The sequence below is a fragment of the Chiroxiphia lanceolata genome, chromosome 1, assembly GCF_009829145.1.
Source record: "Chiroxiphia lanceolata isolate bChiLan1 chromosome 1, bChiLan1.pri, whole genome shotgun sequence".
NCBI lineage: Eukaryota > Metazoa > Chordata > Aves > Passeriformes > Pipridae > Chiroxiphia > Chiroxiphia lanceolata.
In genome coordinates, this window is record NC_045637.1 from 62,121,977 (window position 1) to 62,140,253 (window position 18,277).

The following is an 18,277-nucleotide window of genomic DNA, read 5'->3' on the forward strand; positions in this document are numbered from 1 at the left end:
CTCTTACAGAAATGTAGAAAAATAAGTCTCATCAGCATTTGGAATGTTATTTATAGTTCTTGGCGTAAGATTGAGTTCATGGGTCTTCCATTTATACTTTTATACATTTAAAATGAAAAGCACTTCAGCTCACTCATTCTAACTTCTAGGTTTACTTTTAATTTGTGTTGTCATTCAAGTTTAAGTGGCTTACAAGAAACTACAAAGTCATATTGCTCCTTGTGTATTCTAACTCTCGTTTTTATTAATTTTACGCTTCAGGCTGAAAGGTTTCCCTTTAAGTTCTGTGGTGGTGTACTTTGCATGCAGGAGAAAATGTTGAACTTGGATTAGGATTTTTTTTCCCAATTGTTTACGCCAATTTAAAACATAATAAGCAGTTTATTTTTTGTAAAGATAGACAAGGGAGGTCGTATAAGGACAGTTGTTTTTGTAATTGTTGGCAGAAAAACATCCTGTATAATGTGAATTGAGTTTTTGATTTTTAGCTTCCATAGCAACCACAGCCTGATTCTTAAAAAAAGTTTGGAAGTTGTGTAAAGCTGATGAACATTCTTCAGACAATATGAGATTTTTTATTTTGTTTTTAACTGAAAAAAGGGAAGAGGTGGAAAGTAAGAAGTTAGAGTAAGGAAAAGCAGTATCTTGGAATGAGTTGAGTTGATCAAAGGAGAAATTCTAGCACTGTATGCATTTTTCATCTCCTGCTGGTGTCACTGTGGACACATAGAACCCAGAGATGCTTTATTCAACCAGCAAAGGCCCAAGGAAAAATAAGCGAGAGAAGTGGAGCCTAGGCAAAAGATGCTTGTTTTGTGAGGTCAAGAGTGCTGGAATATTCTTCCTAAATTCTGTTCTAGTGCAAAGCGTTTTTTAGCTTCATCACCTGTTTTGATATCGTCATACTCCAGTCCTTTTGTTCTCACCATATCTTTCTCCCGAATATTAAGATTCTTTAGCTGTGCGCAGTACTTTTTTCTTTTCTTTCTGCACGCCTGGTGACTGGCACGTGTAGTCTTGTGACTGAAATACGTGCCCTTTCACAGTCAATATTGATTGATGTGTTTCCATCAGTGAAAGGTTTTGGGATACAATTAGAAGGAGGAAAGGTTTCTGTAGATACAGTAACAGCCATGTGAAATTAACTGCTGAAATCCACCACTGAAGAAATTATGTTCAGTTGTGCAATTAAAATGGGATCCAAACTCTATTTGACTTAAATTGCACATTCTTTGAGGTTTTTTGAGTAAAAATTAATTCTGAGATTTTCAGGAAAAGTCTTCAGTTTTTCCTTCTACTTCCCACTGACACCTTCACGCAGCATGATAAAAAATGGATGTATCAGAAACTCTCGTTAGTAGTGTACCTGGCTCAGTTGTCTCTACCATTTAGGTTCTTTATCCTCCCTGTGAATATGTCTGCAGGAGCTTGAAAGGCTCTTTCTCAGTCATGCTGTCCCAGAATCTCTGGGGGATTGAAGGAGGGGAGAACGGGAGTATTAAAGTGCAGAGAGCTTAGGAACCCAGAAACAAGCTCCATAGTGACAGTTGTCCCTTATAACTGTAAATCAAATGCTGTAAAGATCAGACTTCCCTGTACACTGTGGCTGCTTCATGTTGCTTTGTTGTCCTCATGAATCTAGGCTTAAAGAGCAGTCTGTTTTTTTCAGTCTGTAAGAGTTATAGACTGAAAGATACTGCTTTGAATCATTGAAATTATTATGCAGTAATGGTGGTTTTTGTTTCTTGCTCAATATCTATATGTGAAAATTGCCAATTATGTAGGGCATAATTATGTAGTAGGGCTATGGAAAGAGAAGAAAGCTCTGCTACAATGGAGTTGAACCTGAGGTCATTACCGCTGTGTGACATCGAGAAGAAAAAGGAAGTCTGGTAGAGTTTTCAAGGGGTGCAATTCATTATTTTTGTACAATATTTACAAGTACCTGGGTTAAACATAGGCTTACCTAGTATACCATTCCAATGAAACTGCTATTTTCTTTCTTTTTTTTTTTTTTTTGGTAAGTACCTTTTTCTGTTTGGTTATCAACTTCCAGTCTTACTGGAGACATGTTGGCCCATATTGGTAAACTGGCCCCTGTCCTGTTCCTTTTGTCTTTCCACCTTCCTTTGGATTTTAAAAAACTGCTTGAAAGCTTCATGTGGTATGGCATATGGTGAACTATCTGATGTCTGCTAATAATTTCTGCTTGTCCCACTTGTTTGGAGGATTCAAAGTTGGGGTAAAATGAGTCTTGCACTTACACTGAAGCATGAACCAAGGACAATGTGTTTGTATATGCCACTGTGGAAGCACTGTAGGCTGAGGAGACCTCACAGTCACTGGAGTGCAGCAGCATGAAAGCAGCTTCACTGGACAACAGGACCAGCTGCTGGAGAAAAACCCCTCCTTACTGGTCTTTCTAAGTAGTGCTTCATACTGGGAATGGACACAGAGAGTTTGTTTTCACATCTTGTGCTAATGAGCTTGGGCCTTTTGCAATCTCTGAAACAATTTATTCGGTGGGAAATTAATTGCTGGTTGAACAGCCTTCTGAAGATACCTAAAATAGATTTCCTGCATTGCTGGGACTGGAGATGAAGTAAGGTGGATATAGGAGAGAATTTGAACAAACAACAATTCCAGTCTTATCAGAAAATACTGCTTTGTGTTTATAAGTGAATGTGTTTTACTGTACACAGGGTACATATCATTATGTAGTAAAACTGTATGAATTTAAAATTGTTTTTCTAGATGACCAGCTTATTATTTTATACCTTCTGTGTAGGACCACAGGTATCCTAACCTTTTTGGATATGAAAACAATTAGAGGAAAAATATTTCAGTGACAAGAACACTAGTACTGGTTCTATGACTCATCCTGATCCCTGCATGTGTACATTAGAGCTTTCCTGCACTTTCATGACACAAGTTTATAGATGGATGACTATGTGAGGTGCACTATGAGCCCTCACTCATGCCTGTAGTGAGGGCTCTTGAGCCTTCTGGTCATAGCTGGGGTTTCAAAAAGAAACCAGCAGGTGATAAAGAGGATTTAAACCAGAATTACTTCTCTCACAGGCACAGGTAGGAGATAAATCTCATGCGACTAAAAGGGGCTTTCTTAACGTAACTTCGTAGCATTGAGGATTTCTATGAAACATTTTTCTAAGAGAAAGTTTAAGAGGGAAGATACTGTCAGTACAGGAGACCTTATGCTAAGAAAAATAGAGTTGAGGGAGTTGGAGGGTTTGTAACATGGTCTTATTTCTGGAGTGTGTATGGTTTTCTTCTGGTTTGGGGTTTTGATCAGTCATTTAAAAAGAAAGAGAGATAGAACTCCAGGAGCGAGTCCAGCAGAGGGCTACAAAGATGGTTAGAGGACTGGAGCACCTCACTTATGAGGAAAGGTTGAGGGAACTGGGCCAAAGAGAAGACGGAGAGGGAATCTTATAAATATATGGAACCATTGGAAGGGAGGGTGTCAAGATGATGGAGACAGACTCTTCTCGGTGGTGCCGAGCAATAGGGCAAAAAGCAATGGGCAGAAACTGATGCACAGAAAGTTCCACCTGAACATGAGGAAGAATTTCTTTACTGTGTGGGTGACCATGCTCTGGAACAGATTGCCCAGGGAAGTTGTGGACTCTCCCTCACTGGAGATGTTCAGAAGCTACCTGGACACAACCTTGAGTAATGTGCTCTAGGGAAATCTGCTGGACCGGGGAGGTTGGGCTAGATGACCTCCAGCCTTTCACCCATTCTGTGATTCTGTGCGAATAAAAATTGTTGCCTGCACCTAAAGTTCCCTGTGGATTTAAGTGTATGTAAATGAGGTACATATATTAAAGGTTTGCATGCCCACTGCAAATCACACTTGTAGCTACTTCTTAATATTTGGCTAGTATATTCCAGCCATGTACAGCATACTGAGTTGTCGATAGTCTCGTTTTTTCATATGCTGGTGCTTCTTACAAATTGGCAGGTCTGGAGTATTGATGGAAATTGGTTATTCAGGGCACAGTTTAGAGGGAAGGCAGCTGCAGCAGAGCATCCACTGCAGTGGTGGGTACACAAGAGAAGCTAATTTATTGTTCTGACGGTTAAACATAGAGAAGTTTCATATTTGAAAAGGCAAGCAAGTATAGTTGTAGGATGTTTTCTAAATAAGTATATTAATTTTAACAGCTGTATTTTGTAAAATATCTTTTACTGCAGCTGAGTTGCAGTGGATTGGAAAGTAGGAAGGAGAATTGTCAAAACTACAAGTCTCAAAGTGTTGTAGTGCTATTCACCAGAATAATGCTGTTGTCTTCCGGCTAAAGTAAATCCCAATATGTAATGCTATTTTTTGCTTACTGTGCTGCAGACGCTCCTTGAGTCTATGGTGGATGCAGCGGAAAACCTTTGCCCAAATGTAATGAAGAAAGCTCACATCCGTGAAGACCTGATTGAGGCTAGCACTGAGAAGATTTCCATCCCACGCACTTTTGTGAAAAATGTCCTCTTAGAGCAATCTGGAATTGATATCCTCAATAAAATTAGGTACTTTAAAAGACTAATCTGACAAAATTGGTCATAGAATTTGGATTTGGGGTTTATGTGTGTGTATGTGTGTTTGTGTAATAGAAGAATTTTGGAATGCTTTTGTGGCTCACAAGAAACTATATTATGCCATTCAAAGAGCAGGAAATCGCCCTACAGGTCTGGTGAACTTAATTCAGGAGATTCATATATTGATGCATGTGTTCTGTTTTATTTAGTAAAAGATTTGGTTTCTGGTACACAAATAATGTTTTCATGACTGATACATTTTTTAAAACCTTTTTATGTTTTTGGGTAACACTGAACTAATGTAATAGAAGGAAATTGCACTTTTTACTTTGACTGGTAGCAGTGCTTTGTCTGTTGCTGCATTTGGTCTTGTCCTGTAGCCATAGCAATCACTTTAAAACTTTATAAGGGAGTTTTGCACAGCAGACAGACATACTTAAGAAATGGAAACTTGAATATTCAAACCACAAACCTGGAGCAGAAGCTGTTACCTTAAATAACTCATAGTTTGTCCTTTAAAAAAGAGGCTTTTACCTGACTTTTTACTGCTTTTTTTTCGTATCAAATGTATACCAGAGAATATATTTATGCAGTATAATGTGGTTGACCTGTACTTAAACTTTCTCAGTTCCTTTCTGCTTGATGGAAAAGCATGTCATTTTGTATTGCGATGCTAATATCTTTGCAGAAGAAGAAAACAGTAAGACTTGGAAATTATTTTTGCCGAGTACAGCAGAATAGGCAGGAAAAGGTGTTAAAGCCTTTAGCTATGCCTTCAGAGTGTTTAAATTGGTTCAGGGAGTCAGTTTTCTTCACTTTAGTCCTATCAAACAAATCTTGACCCCAAAACAATAATACTGGCTTTTCCACTTGTAGGAGCTGGAACTGTCAGTGGGGTGAGGGGGCCACACTGTCACCCTTCCTGCCTTATATTATTTTAAATTAATATCGGTAGCTTAGAGAGATCCCTTCGCTCTCATTCTCTTCCCACTGTGGCTTGGCCACCATTCTACTTCTCTATTGCCTTTCCAAGGAGTTCCTTACATTTTTGTCCAGGCCTTCTGCAGCAGTAATGATAGACCCACACAGAAATAACTTTGTTAATCCAAAGCTGCTCAGTCCACACATAAAAAAATAAAATCACGTCACTTGCTGGAAAGTGTGAGGTGAAACAGTTGACCTTGAAAGCAGAGGCAGGAGAGATGGAGCTTCTGGCTGCAACTCAGGCATATGTACTTGTAAGCTCCAAATCAGCTGCCCTTCACAGCCTGAGTCTTTGGCACTGTCGCCAAAAATGGGACCCCAAGGGAGCAATTCAGGGTACACATTTCCTTGACAGGGAGTTAACAGTGAAACTTAAGTTCTGTGTGCAGGGAGTGTTGGTGTTCTTCGTATACGTGTGTAGGTGGAATGGCTGACATGAAGTTCTTGGGACAGAAAGTGGTTAACTAGAGCAAAAGAAGAAGCAAAGTTGGGATGGAGAACCAGCATTGTACACTTGTCCTTCAACTGTCAGGCAAACACAAAAAGGGAATTAAGGAAATGAATGGATTGTAGTTGTTCAGTGTAGTAGTGTTAAACAGGCAGCACTGTCCTATCCCATTTGTCTGAGATTCATGTTTCTCTGACTTCAGTGGCAGAGTGTTCCTTACTGAGTTTCACTTCTGATTTTTATTCAGCTCTTTTACCCAGATGTTTTCATTTCATCTCATGGAAAACTGTTAGAAGCAGGTTAAATATGGTACAGAGGCTCCTGTGTTTATTGTGTGATTCATGAGTTTATTTCTGAAACCTGCAGTCATGTATCCTGACACCCTCTAATGTTTTACTTCAAATAAAGTGACAGCACTATGGATAATCATCACACTGTTGAACGTGTAATAAAGACAAAATTCTCCTGCGTGAATTAAAACGTTCTCTCATTTCTAATCCTCACACAGTGAAGTAAAGCTGACAGTGGCTTCTTTCCTGTCTGACCGAGTTGTAGATGAAATTCTGGATGCACTTTCCCATTGCCATCACAAACTGGTGAGTATTTCCCTGGTTGATATCTGATATGCCAGACCTTAACAATGCCATTTACATTCATAACTTGTTCAGTTTCTCCTTTCACAGCTCTATTTTGAAATTGGTCTTATTTTCGTTGACATCCTGACATCATTTGAAATATGATGTTGGGATTCTTGCCTCTTTGCTTTAAGAAAGATGCAGCCTTGGAAGAGACTGTATTGTATATTTATCCTATCATCTTTTGAGCTGTTGTCAGACCTAGAAGTAAAAACGCCATCAGGATGCAGCGTTGAGTCCTTAGTTAAGAACAATGACGGTATTTGCTGTGGTGAGATGATAAGGGTTGGTTGCTCATGAAATGAGAGGTAAGATTTCATTCTTCAGAATTCCTTAGAGACTGCTGAGACCTTGTTCTCTGAACATATATCTTGAGGCTATCTCAGAAATTTAGGTATCCAGTTTGAAGGGAAAGGAGTAGGAACATAGGGAAGGAAACAAAGTTTGCTACTTGAAGGTGCTGAGCTGTCAGGAGGCACAGATACTTATTATTGTAAAGGTACTTGTTTCATCAAGAGTAGAAGAAATAAACAACCCTATATCTATGGAAAAACATTTTTACTTCTAATGCAATGGGGGTCTGTAAGGACAATCCAGTACTGTTTGTCATTCTCCTGATTAAAGTTTCTCTTCATTTCTAATTGAAATTTCTCTGGCTTCAACTTGCAGTCATGAATTTTTTCAGATGCTTTTCTCCACAAGATAAGGGAGCCATATATATTTCTCTTTATTTCCTCTTTATGAAAGTCCTCACACACAGAAAACAAATAATTCTTTCTGCTCCCCCTCCTTTCTGTTTTTTTAAATAAAAGACTGCGTTATTTGAGCATACATCTTTGTAATACAGAGCAGCATTGTGTAAAGGTACAACCTCTGGTCTCAGGAGCTATGCAGCAGCAGCAGCCTGCTGTGGGAGTGACCACATTAATGAGCTCCAGTTTGTCCTGGAGGAGGCTCAGCTGGCATGAGCAGTGGGCTGTCTCTGTCCAGTGGTATTGCACAACTTGGACATACCCTGATTCTTGCAGAGTGTGTCATTTTCTCCAGCCTCCAGTGACAATCCTCTGCACTTTCTCCAGCTGTTTTAAAATCTTCTTTTAAAATTATGGTCTCCAGAACCAGACTGACTATTCCAATGTTTTAACCAACACTGTACACAGGAGTAAAATGGTTTTTCTCCTGGTATTCCTCACTCCTTGTATTTACATAGCCAAGAAGTTTCAGTGGCAGCTCATTTTCAGGGCAGGATTTGCTAGACTCCCTCTCACTAATGGCTTCTGGATGCTTGGCACTTGTTGCGTTTCAGGATTGTGTCCATGGATAGTTGCTAGTTGCTCTTGGTTACTAAGGAATGATTGTCTGTACATTTGATTTGAATTGATTTATTTTATCATCCATTTTGACCTGCATTAGTAACATGTCTCTTTCTCCTATGTTTCTATTAGCTGCAGGTTCCTTCAGGTAGCATAACACTGGTGAAAACATTGAAGAGTACAGATCTCAAAAATGCTGGTAGAGGAACTCCTGTCTAATTTAACACTGTTAATCTTCAATTGACAGCTGCAATCTGAGAGCTGGCAACTAGTTCTTAAAACAGAAAAGATTAAATGCACTGAAACAGTTCTGAGCCAGCTCCTTAAATTGGAGTGTCACCTACTACTAATTCAGCCACCTACAAATGTCTGTGTGTGTTGCACTGACATAGTCGTGTTTGAAGCAACTTCGAAAAATGAACCTTGTTTGAGAAGACCTCAGTTTGCGTAATGTGATGACGTTTAGCATTAATTATTATTGTAGCTATTTTAGTGTGCTTGAAGATAAATTCATAGGAGCTCTCCAGTTGTTTTTCCTAAGTAGACACTAGTCTCAATGAGCTGTAATTGACTCAGATCATCTGTTTACCCTTTTTGATGGTTAACAAAACCGCAATCCACTGGTTGTTGGGAGTTGTGCTGATGTTAAACAGTGGACTACAGCTCTCCCTAGCTGCCTTTTTGAAGGTTTCTGCTGATTTGGGCTAGCTGGTCTTGAAATACTTGCTTTTGACAGGTGTTATTTAATGTTCTCTTTAGTTATCAAAAGAACTAGAAAATATTTCATCATTTTCATGACAGCATGAACCCGCTTGCTTCCAAGTACAATCCAGGGTGGCTCACATAACATTCTCTGTGGTCTTAGTAACAGTTTTTGCTATGCAGGTCTAAAAATGGATTCTATTGTTGTTAGAGCTTTTCTCTGTCTATTTCTTCAGTGATACAGAACTGAGGTATTTAACAAAGCTGTCCTGCTTTTCCTATAGCGGGTAATAACATTTGGCCATTGAATAATTAGAAAAATTATATTAACTGAAATTGTACATGCCTTTGTGTTTGTTAATTAAAAAAAAATGGTTTAGGAGAAAGCTTCCCTTCCACACTTTTATTTTCTTTATAAAACAAACCCAGTGTGAAGAATAGCACACACAACAGAGCTTGGCTTTTGTACTTGGTCTTCTAGGTTCCTGTGATCACTGAAGTTCTGTAAACCTTCTGGTTGGGTTCTGTTTGTCTTTTTAAAGTTTGACTGGTGTGTTCTTGTCTCTTATCTTTGTCTCCAGGCTGACCATTTGACCAGACGTGGCAAACCACTTCCACAACAAGAGTCACTGGAGATTGAGTTAGCTGAAGAAAAACCAACTAAACGCTCTATCATTACAGTTGAGGAGTTGACAGAGATAGAACGTTTGGAGGATCTGGACACTTGTATGGTAAGACACATTCCTCAGCCCCTTTGGTTAAGTATGCAAGCAACTGGAGGAAAAATTCTTTTCAAAATATCATTTAGCAAATTCATGATATCAGAAAACTGAAGTTAGGAATTGGCTTCTAGAAGAAATAAATGTTTGCTTGGAATATTTTGTATCAATTGCAGATCGCTGTTCAGCAAAGGAAAAGCTTTTCCCGTTTCTTCACTTCTCCTTTCCTTGTACCTTTTCAAGGGCCTTTCCCTTGCATACACTGCTACAGTCACACTAATACAGTAAACATCTCTTCCACTGGCCACAGTTTCACAGAGGTTCAGTTACAGTAATAAAATGGAGGACCATGCTATCCTTTGCCAAAATGCTGCTTTCTGCCTTTGTCTTCCTTCTTCTTGACATGGATTCCTCTCACCTGTGACAAAAAATGTTTCTGCCTGGAAGTTATGTTATTGACATTGAACAGAAGTTGATTTTTTTTTTAATTAGCTTTTGAATGTATGGAAGGAGTCTTAAAACTTTGAGCTTGGGCTGCAAGTGATCCTAGAGGGCAAGCTTTACAAAAGTAATTGAGTTAGGAGCGTGAGATCCAGTAAAAATGCTGAACATAAATTGCCTCATAAAGTACCATGTGTGGGACTATAATAAAGATGGCTCCATGCCATAGCACGATCCTTTAAAAGATGTGAATCCACAGGATTGCAAATAAATGAGTTGCTAACTGCTTTCAATCTCAAATCCTCCTCTTCCCGGCTCAGTCTGTTGAGGAACTCTACTGTGGACAGGAACTTCAGGGAGTGCTTCTCTATTACAAATTAGTCAGTCTAATAGGTGGTCGTGTCTGCAAGGGATGAGCTTTCTTCTCTACTCCCCTACCTGGCTCCTTGGCCATGTGCTTTCAGACGAAGTTAAAATGGCAGAAAAACTGATTGCATTGTTTTGTAGAAGGTTTGTTGATTGAGCTCCCTGAACAGACGTACTGCAGAGTCAAACAAGTACAGCACACAAAAAGGAGCAGTAGAGTTGCTTCTTTCTGCAGCAGCTATCTGTTGGTCTCACTTAGCTATAAAACAAAAGCACGCCTTCCTTGGAAATATCAGCTTAAAATAGGTTCTCTCTCTTCCAATCTCCTTTTTCACCAAGAGTTGATTTGATACAATATTTGTCTGAGCATCACAAATCCCTGTCAGACTTGTGGTGTTGATTGCATCATCTGGCTCATCACTGCTACTATCAAGTTCCGGAAGCTTTCTGTGGCCAATGTTCAGTAATCATTTTAAGCCTTAACTCCTATGGGAGAGAGTCATCCCGGTAACATATGTGGCTTCTGAGTCCTGTACCTGTAAATTAGTTTTTGCATGCTGGCTTCGTATATAGAAAAATAAGGTAAGGACTCATTTTGACACTCCACTCTCCACCTTTAAGTTTATTCTTACAGCCTGTTAAGGATAATAATACTGGAAATCTAAAAAATAGCTCCTGTCTTTATCTCATATCACCATGGTTATATGAAAGCATCGTATCAACTCTGCTGTTATCTTTCATTTTGGTCATATTAAAATAATGGAAATGTGATGATGCTTACGCTCTTTAGAAGATGCATTAGATGCTAACTGTACTTATATTCAGAAGTGTTTGTATCAGTCTTCATTGTCTTCATTCACTCTCCTCTTACATAGAGATTCAAATACTTTTGTGACACAGATTCTCATCAGTATCTAATTTCTGAAGAGAATGAAGCATCAAATAAACATGAGACAGTAATCTCAGTGCTAAAAAATCCATTTATTAAAAACTGTAATCCCTCTTTGAGAACTGCTTTTTGGATCTTGGCTGCAAATTATGTTGGTTGCTGTTGTAAAAATATATAGATAAATAGATGGAATCATGAAATAGTTTGGGCTGGAAGGGACATTAAAGATCCTCTGATTCTGTGAGCAGGAACACCTTCTACTAGACCAGGTTGCTCACAGCCGGATATAACCTGGCCTTGGACAGGGGCCAGGGATGGGGCATCCACAACATTTCTGGGCAACCTGTTCCAGTGCCTCACTACTCTCACAATAAAGAATTTCTTTCTAATATCTGATCAAACCCCACCCTCTTTCAGTTGAAGCCATTGCCCCTTGTCCTATTACTACATGCCATTGTAAAATGTCTCTTGATGGCTTTCCTGTAGGCCACCTTTAGGTACTGGAAGGCTGCTGTAGGGTCTGCCAGGAGCCTTCTCTTCTCCAATCTGAACAACTCCAACTCTCTCAGCCTGTCTTCATAGGAGTGGTGCTCCAGCCATGTGATTATCTTTGTAGTCCTCTTTTGGACGCGCTCCAGCAGGTCCGTTTCCTTCTTATGTTGGGGATTCTACTGCTGAACACAGCTCTCCAGGTGGGGCCTCACCAGAGCAGAGCAGAGGGGGAGAATCAACTCCTTCAACCTGCTGGCCATGTTGCTTTTGATGCAGCCCAGGACATGGTTGACCTTCTGGGCTATGAGTGCACATTGCCACATCATGTTGAGCTCCTCATTCACCAGCACCCTGAAGTCCTTCTTCTCAGGACTGCTCTTAATCCATTCTCTGCCCAACCTGTGTTTGTCCTTGGGATTGCCCCGACCCACGTGCAAGGGCCTTGCACTTGGCCTTGTCGAAGTTCACACAATGAGATAGCCCCAAAATGCTGAGCAATACAGGGATTTTTACTGAGCTGGTGCTCTCACTGAGTTTTTTGCAGCCTAAAGCAAGTTAAGAATGTATCTTCTGTGTGGAGTTAGTACCTTCAAAGACAGCACTTTCCAAATGATATATTTTGGCTGTGGAAAAATCCTGTGGATTTCAGATATTCTCTTGATAAAAATTACGTGATTTGTGGCAGCATTTAAGTGTTGCACAGGTAATTGTGTGGAAATGAGGAACCTTCTGAAAGGAGCATCAGTGAATGCTTTGTGAGCTGGTCAGTGCAAGAACCATATATTGCTGAGAAATTCTGCTAGAAAAAGAAGCATATGGTTTTAGGAACTATAATTATGGACCTAACTTTCTTTGATTAATTTTAAACGAGAAATAGCTATTTAGATCTTACTTCCAAAATGGCATTAGTCCAGAATACTGCCTTGTTTGGTCATTGGAAATCCCTAGCCCTTACAAAGTGTGATGATAAAGCAGATCTTGGCCTTTTGAGTAGATGGTGCACCTGGCTGTGTGTTCTGCAAACCTCAAACCTGAAACCTTGAATTGCAGCTCGGTATTATGCTTGTTTGGGAGTTTAATCTCCTATTGCCAAAAGAATTTGGAACATGGAATGAGTCTGATCATGTTGCTGGGATGCCAGGAAAGCTTGCCTAATCTAAGCCCTGTCTATCAGCTTGCTCCAGCTAACTGTCAAAATGTCTTGGGAAGAAGGAATTTTGGTTGTATAAGAGGGATACTGAGCTTGGACCACCCTTTGAGGGGAGCTGGGTTTTGTTCCATTTGCAAAATGGCATTCGTTTTGCAAACCCCATTATCTTCAGCAAGGCTGATCACTTTGTTCTTGTTTTCTTCAGCAAGCCTATTTAGCATCAGTATTCTGGCTGAGGTAATTTATACAGCATTATGTTGTTATTCACCAGCTCCCCTTGAAAAAAAAACAAAACTGGATCTGGGTTCAGTTTTGACTCTATGATTACAGGTAGATTATATAGCACTGAAGCTAGGTGAATGACTATGAGTGAGGTAGATGCATAGGTAATAAAATACTTATGAGCAATTTGCTTTTATATGTGATTTGAAAGTGGAACAGAGAAAAGTTTGGGACACTTAGGCTGGCAGCATAAAGATCTGAAACCTCCAGTTCTGGTGACAGAGTGAACAAACAGGCACTGATGTGTTTCAGAGCCTGCCCACATACTCTCAAGCAGGGTACAGAGTGGCTGTGGCTGGGAGGATTTCCCTGACATAGTAGAAAGTTGCTATCCATCCGATTCAAAGTTAGGTGTAAACAGCACAGACAAGACAGAATGAAATATCACAAATGGGCCCATGAAATCCACCACCGAGAAATAGACTTTTAAATGTTACTACTAGTATTTTCTGTTGTGGGAATCAGGACTTTCTAAATACCAAACTGTGCAGTTAACATTTATTAGCTTCAGCTTAGCGTTTGTTTCTCATCCAGCCTTTAACAGTGGCCTGAGAGCCCATAATTTGAAAGACTTGTCAGTCATACCAGAATTTGCTAGTCTGTTAAATGAGTTGTGAAGAACGCTGGGAGCGATTGAGTTGGTCCAGCGTAGGATGTGACTGCTGGAACATTATGCATCTGAGAGTTTCTGATCTCTCTGAGCTGCAGTACAGTAAATTGATGCTTCCCTAATCTACAGCTGTCTTAGTTGTCTACATTTAATTAGAGCTGCATTGATGGTAATAAGTCTTTAGATAGAGGTTATGTGTAAGTAAGATGGAAAGAAAAATCTTCATGCAGAAAATTACTTACTGTTCTCAGGTTAAAGGAAAAACCATGACCTGCTTTTCAGAGCTTAGACTCAATCATGAATTAACTTCATCAAATACTATGGTTTGTCTAAATTTTTCTGTGTGTATATAACAAGTATGACACATTTTAAACTCATACATGCATTGTAAAACTTACTTTAACAAAGTAGCCTTTTTTACTGAGATTGATCATCATGTGTCTCGTTATGTGTTATTATGTTGGTAGATACTAACTGATTTTTATTTTCATAATGCTTCAAGCTGTACTTTATTCTTTTATAGCCATTAGTTCTTTGCAGAAGTAAGAGATATTATGTAATGTTCAATTCCCCATCAAAAGGTAATGGAGCATCTTTGTTAGATTGTGTTTAACAGTTATGTTGTCAACCTTTTTGGCTTTTTTTGCTGTTTGAATATTGTTTTTGCTTCCAGAATACTAAAGGGAGATCACTAGAGTTGAGCCACTATTTAAAGACATTTTGAGAGAAATAGCTTTTTTTGCTAAAAATCCACATACCCATCTTCTAAATATCCGTTTCAGCAATATAATTTTATTACTGTGGGTAGTAACAAGCATACAGACAGGATAAGTATTGGATTTAGGGCAAAGAAGAGGTTATTTTCGTTATGAAGAGGTATGGTAGGAAATTGTTTGAAACATGTAAAGAAATTGTAGCTTGTAAAACAGAAGTTTGCTTATAACTCTTCTTTAAAGCATTTCAGTGTAAGATTGAAATGCTTGAATAGTAAACTGTGCTTGAAAAAAAAGCTTGTGGCTTATAGAAAGGAGTGCCTGCAATGAATATTGAACCTTAGCCATTTTTCATCTCCTTCTAATTTCAACCACAGAAATTGTTCTGTGACTTTAATGGAGAAAAGTTTTTAAAAAAATAATTAACATATTAAAGTTTTAGTCTTCATTGATCAATAGGTTTCATCTGTACAGTAGAGAAAAAAATTTGCAGAAGTAACAGAACACTGGTGGGTTGGTGGTGTATGTTTTTTCCTGGGAGTGTACTAGCTAGCCATTTTCAAAGATTTAGCAGATGAGTCCAGTATCCAGGTGAAGACTTAGCACTCTGTGTGTTCTGAAGGACAAGGAGTGTATGGACCTCAGTGTTTTCAGAGAAAAGGGAGAAATGGCGCTCACCACACCAGAATTAAATTTATTTTTAAAAAAAAGGAAAAAGAAAACTCCTAAAGCACCACCTGAAGGCTTTTCTCTCCCCTACCCCCATAGCAAATTAGAATTAAAATAACAGAAACCTATTCTGTTACTTTTCACTGACAGAAGGAGAAGATCATGGCACAGACTCAGGCACAGGTGCAGTGATACTGTAGGAAGAAAAGTTAAAGTAGAGGTTCTCTGGTGTGCCCTGACATACTACCACATCTGATTCTTGTTGCTCGTTTTTTACCTGCAGCAGAATTGTCTCAGGCATAGAGAGTCAGCTTTTTGGATGAAAGACTGAACACCTACTGCAATAAAACCCTGTCTCCTGTTGGACTCCATATGTTCTCCTGTGCTATAAATAAAGCTCTAGCTCTGTGACTGACTTAATCCAGCAAAAATCATTATTTTTGCTGAAAAGAGCATTTCCACTTTCCCCTGCAGACAGCTAGCACTTTTCTGCCCACACCCTCATGCTTGTACTGGTGTTCACACAGCCTCACTACAAACTGGCTGTGGGAATTGATTCAGCTGACAATTAAGCTTTTTACAGAGGATTTCTTTCCCAGGTTAGTTTACAGACTGACTAGTCCTCTGGCTGAGTCCACAAAACAGATCCCGAGCGGCAGGAACAAGCAGACAGGGATGAGGGCAAAGGCAGCAGCCTGGATGAATGCTGGATTAAATTGATTGTGACACTTGAGTTTCTCTCTTGTATGCATTAGCAGAAATGGGCCTTTGATGTGTAGTAAATACAGCACTCTGTGGGAAGCTAGAAATTGGCATTATGGTATGTGAGAGCATTCTTGGCTTCTGAAAAGGCTCCATCACAGGCATGCAAGCAAATCTACTGCAGTGGGAGTCCAGTAATATTTGACTCACCCCGAACTAGGACAGTTTATAAAAATATCACCCAGAAGGAGCACAGAACAGTGCCAGTGTCCTCCCTAAGTCCTTTCCTACATGTGGAGAAAATAAAATTTTCTCCCTAGTTGAGAAAATAAAATAAAACGGGAGCCAGTGTGGTCCTTTTAGAGAACCTGCAAATATCTTGTTTATTTGCAAATTGTGTGTTAGCCTCATCATTAGTATTATGAATACATTAACTTCAATTGTGAATATTTGTTATCTGTCTTTTCCTGGGTTTCTTTATATATAGTTTTGCAGCTTCCTCACTGCCTGTTGAGGTCTTTATCCATGTTTATTCAATGTCTGTTACATGTATGGACTACAAAATACAGGCTTATGAGGGGTTACATGTTCACAGCTTAAATGCTCTAAAAGAAACCTTGCTTTCAATGTCTCTTCTTGGTCTCTGAGTGAAAGGAGAGGATGGATAATTGATATGTATTTGTTTTTTCTTAAACCAACTGAGATTTCTTAGTCAGAATTCAAAGCTGTTTTTCATAGTTTTGGGTACATTATTGGCACAATCTGAAGTAAATGAAGAACATCATAAACTGCCTCTAATAACAGTACTCCATGCTTGTTTCAGAAAAAAAAAGTAGTGTAAAATTGGAGGCTGTTTTCTGCTTGGGTTAAAACGAGAATTGTGGAATGCAGCTACTGAGTACTCTGTTTGTGTGGTGACACTTCTGTATCAAGCGCTTGTCTTCCCATAATACTGATGCTTTGTTTTGCTCTAGTGGACACAGATTTGTGTTGAGGAAGGGGAGGGTATGTAGTTGTGATTTAAGCTGGCAGGCAGCTAAACACAAAGCTCACTCCCCCTCAGTGGGATGCATGAGAGAATCTGAAAAAAGATAAAACTCGTCATTTTATATAAAGACAGTTTAATAGAACAAAAAAGGAAGGAAAAATAGTAGTAATGTTAAAAGAGCACACTAAACAAGTGATGTACGATGCAGTTGTTCACCACCTCCTGGCTGATGCCCAGCCAGTCCCCAAGCAGCAGGCCACCACCCCGTGGCCAACTCCTCCTGGCTTTATAAGCTGAGCATGATACCATATGGTATGGATTGTCCCTTTGGTCAGTTGGGGTTAGCTGTCCTGGCTGTGGCCCTTCACAACTTCTTGTGCACCCCCAGTTTCCTTGCTGGCAGGGCCATATGAGAAGCTGAAAAGTCCTTGAGGTAGTGTAAGCACTGCTCAGCAGCAATTAAAAACATCAGCATGTTATCAACATGGTTTTAGTCGGTAAGGTACTAGAAGCCAGTTGATGTTCAGCACAAACAGATACAGAATAATTTTCCCACAGCCTCAGTTTGTAAGAACCTTCTTGTTATTTCCTGTGGCAGATTAGCAAGAGCTTCTTTGGAGTAGTTCTTGCCAAAATCTGTACTCTGGGATCTTTTACAGAGGCACAACAGCAAACAGCATGAGAATAACCTCTGATAATGCTGTTACTGTAGCATACACCTGTCTGCAACCTTGATGTGTCTCAATTCAGTTAGTATCTGGCAACTGTTGTCTGAAATGGTTGAGGTGTTTTCTGTATAGGTTGCATGGTTCTTTCTACTGCTTTTTGATTCTTCCAGCAACTCAAATGAATAACTTGGCATGAGATACTTATATGTGTTGTATGGGAGAGTCTTGTTTACTTGGAAATCTGGAGAACCTACTGAAAATAGCACATGCATGAGTCTGTCTCACTAAGGCTGCTTCATGGTTCCCACTTCATGCAGAAGAACATAAGGCTTGCAAATTTTTGCTCTGCGAAATTGATACCTCATATTGCAGGGATAGAGAATAGTTGGTCACAGGAAGAGGTGAAAGAAAGTCTTTGTTAGGGCAGGAAGTTATAGAGTACTGTTAGATCTTGCTATATTTTGTCAAGGAAAAGGAGGTTAGGATGAGATGGGTTACCAGAATGGGAACTTCAAAATAGATAAATAAAATCAAATATACATAGTGCCAAAAGACTAGAAGATGGCTTCCAAGTTATCAAATCTCATCCCTCCTATCATTGACAACTGCATCACACAGTCCTATTCGTGAATCTGTCAGGCTTACTCTCAAAACATCTTTCTGTTAGACTAGAGGAGAATTTAGAGGTAAACAGATACTTTCTTCTGGTGTTCTTCAGGTCAGCTAAAGCCAAAGTGGTGGATGTATCTCTGCAGTGAGATCTTATCTCATGTCAGTAAAGATTGAATTACTGTGAATTTTTGAGGTCAGTAGTGACAGGATTAGAATACTGATCTGAAACCAAAAGCACTTAAACTGGTGAAAAAATGTTCAAGTAAACAGATATTAAAGAAAACTAAAAGAAAAGAGCAAGAGAAAAAGACAAAGTGATTGAAAACTCAGGTTAGTTTCA

At 39.3% G+C, this 18,277-nt stretch overlaps 1 protein-coding gene across 1 annotated transcript in view; it reads left to right on the plus strand.

Annotated features, from left to right (window-relative positions):
• CARMIL1 (capping protein regulator and myosin 1 linker 1) overlaps positions 1 to 18,277 on the plus strand; it is a 193,274-nt gene that overhangs the window by 141,457 nt on the left and 33,540 nt on the right. The window contains 3 exon segments of the mRNA XM_032681955.1: positions 4,370 to 4,545; positions 6,495 to 6,582; positions 9,218 to 9,367. Of these exon segments, the coding sequence (XP_032537846.1) occupies positions 4,370 to 4,545; positions 6,495 to 6,582; positions 9,218 to 9,367 (414 nt within the window).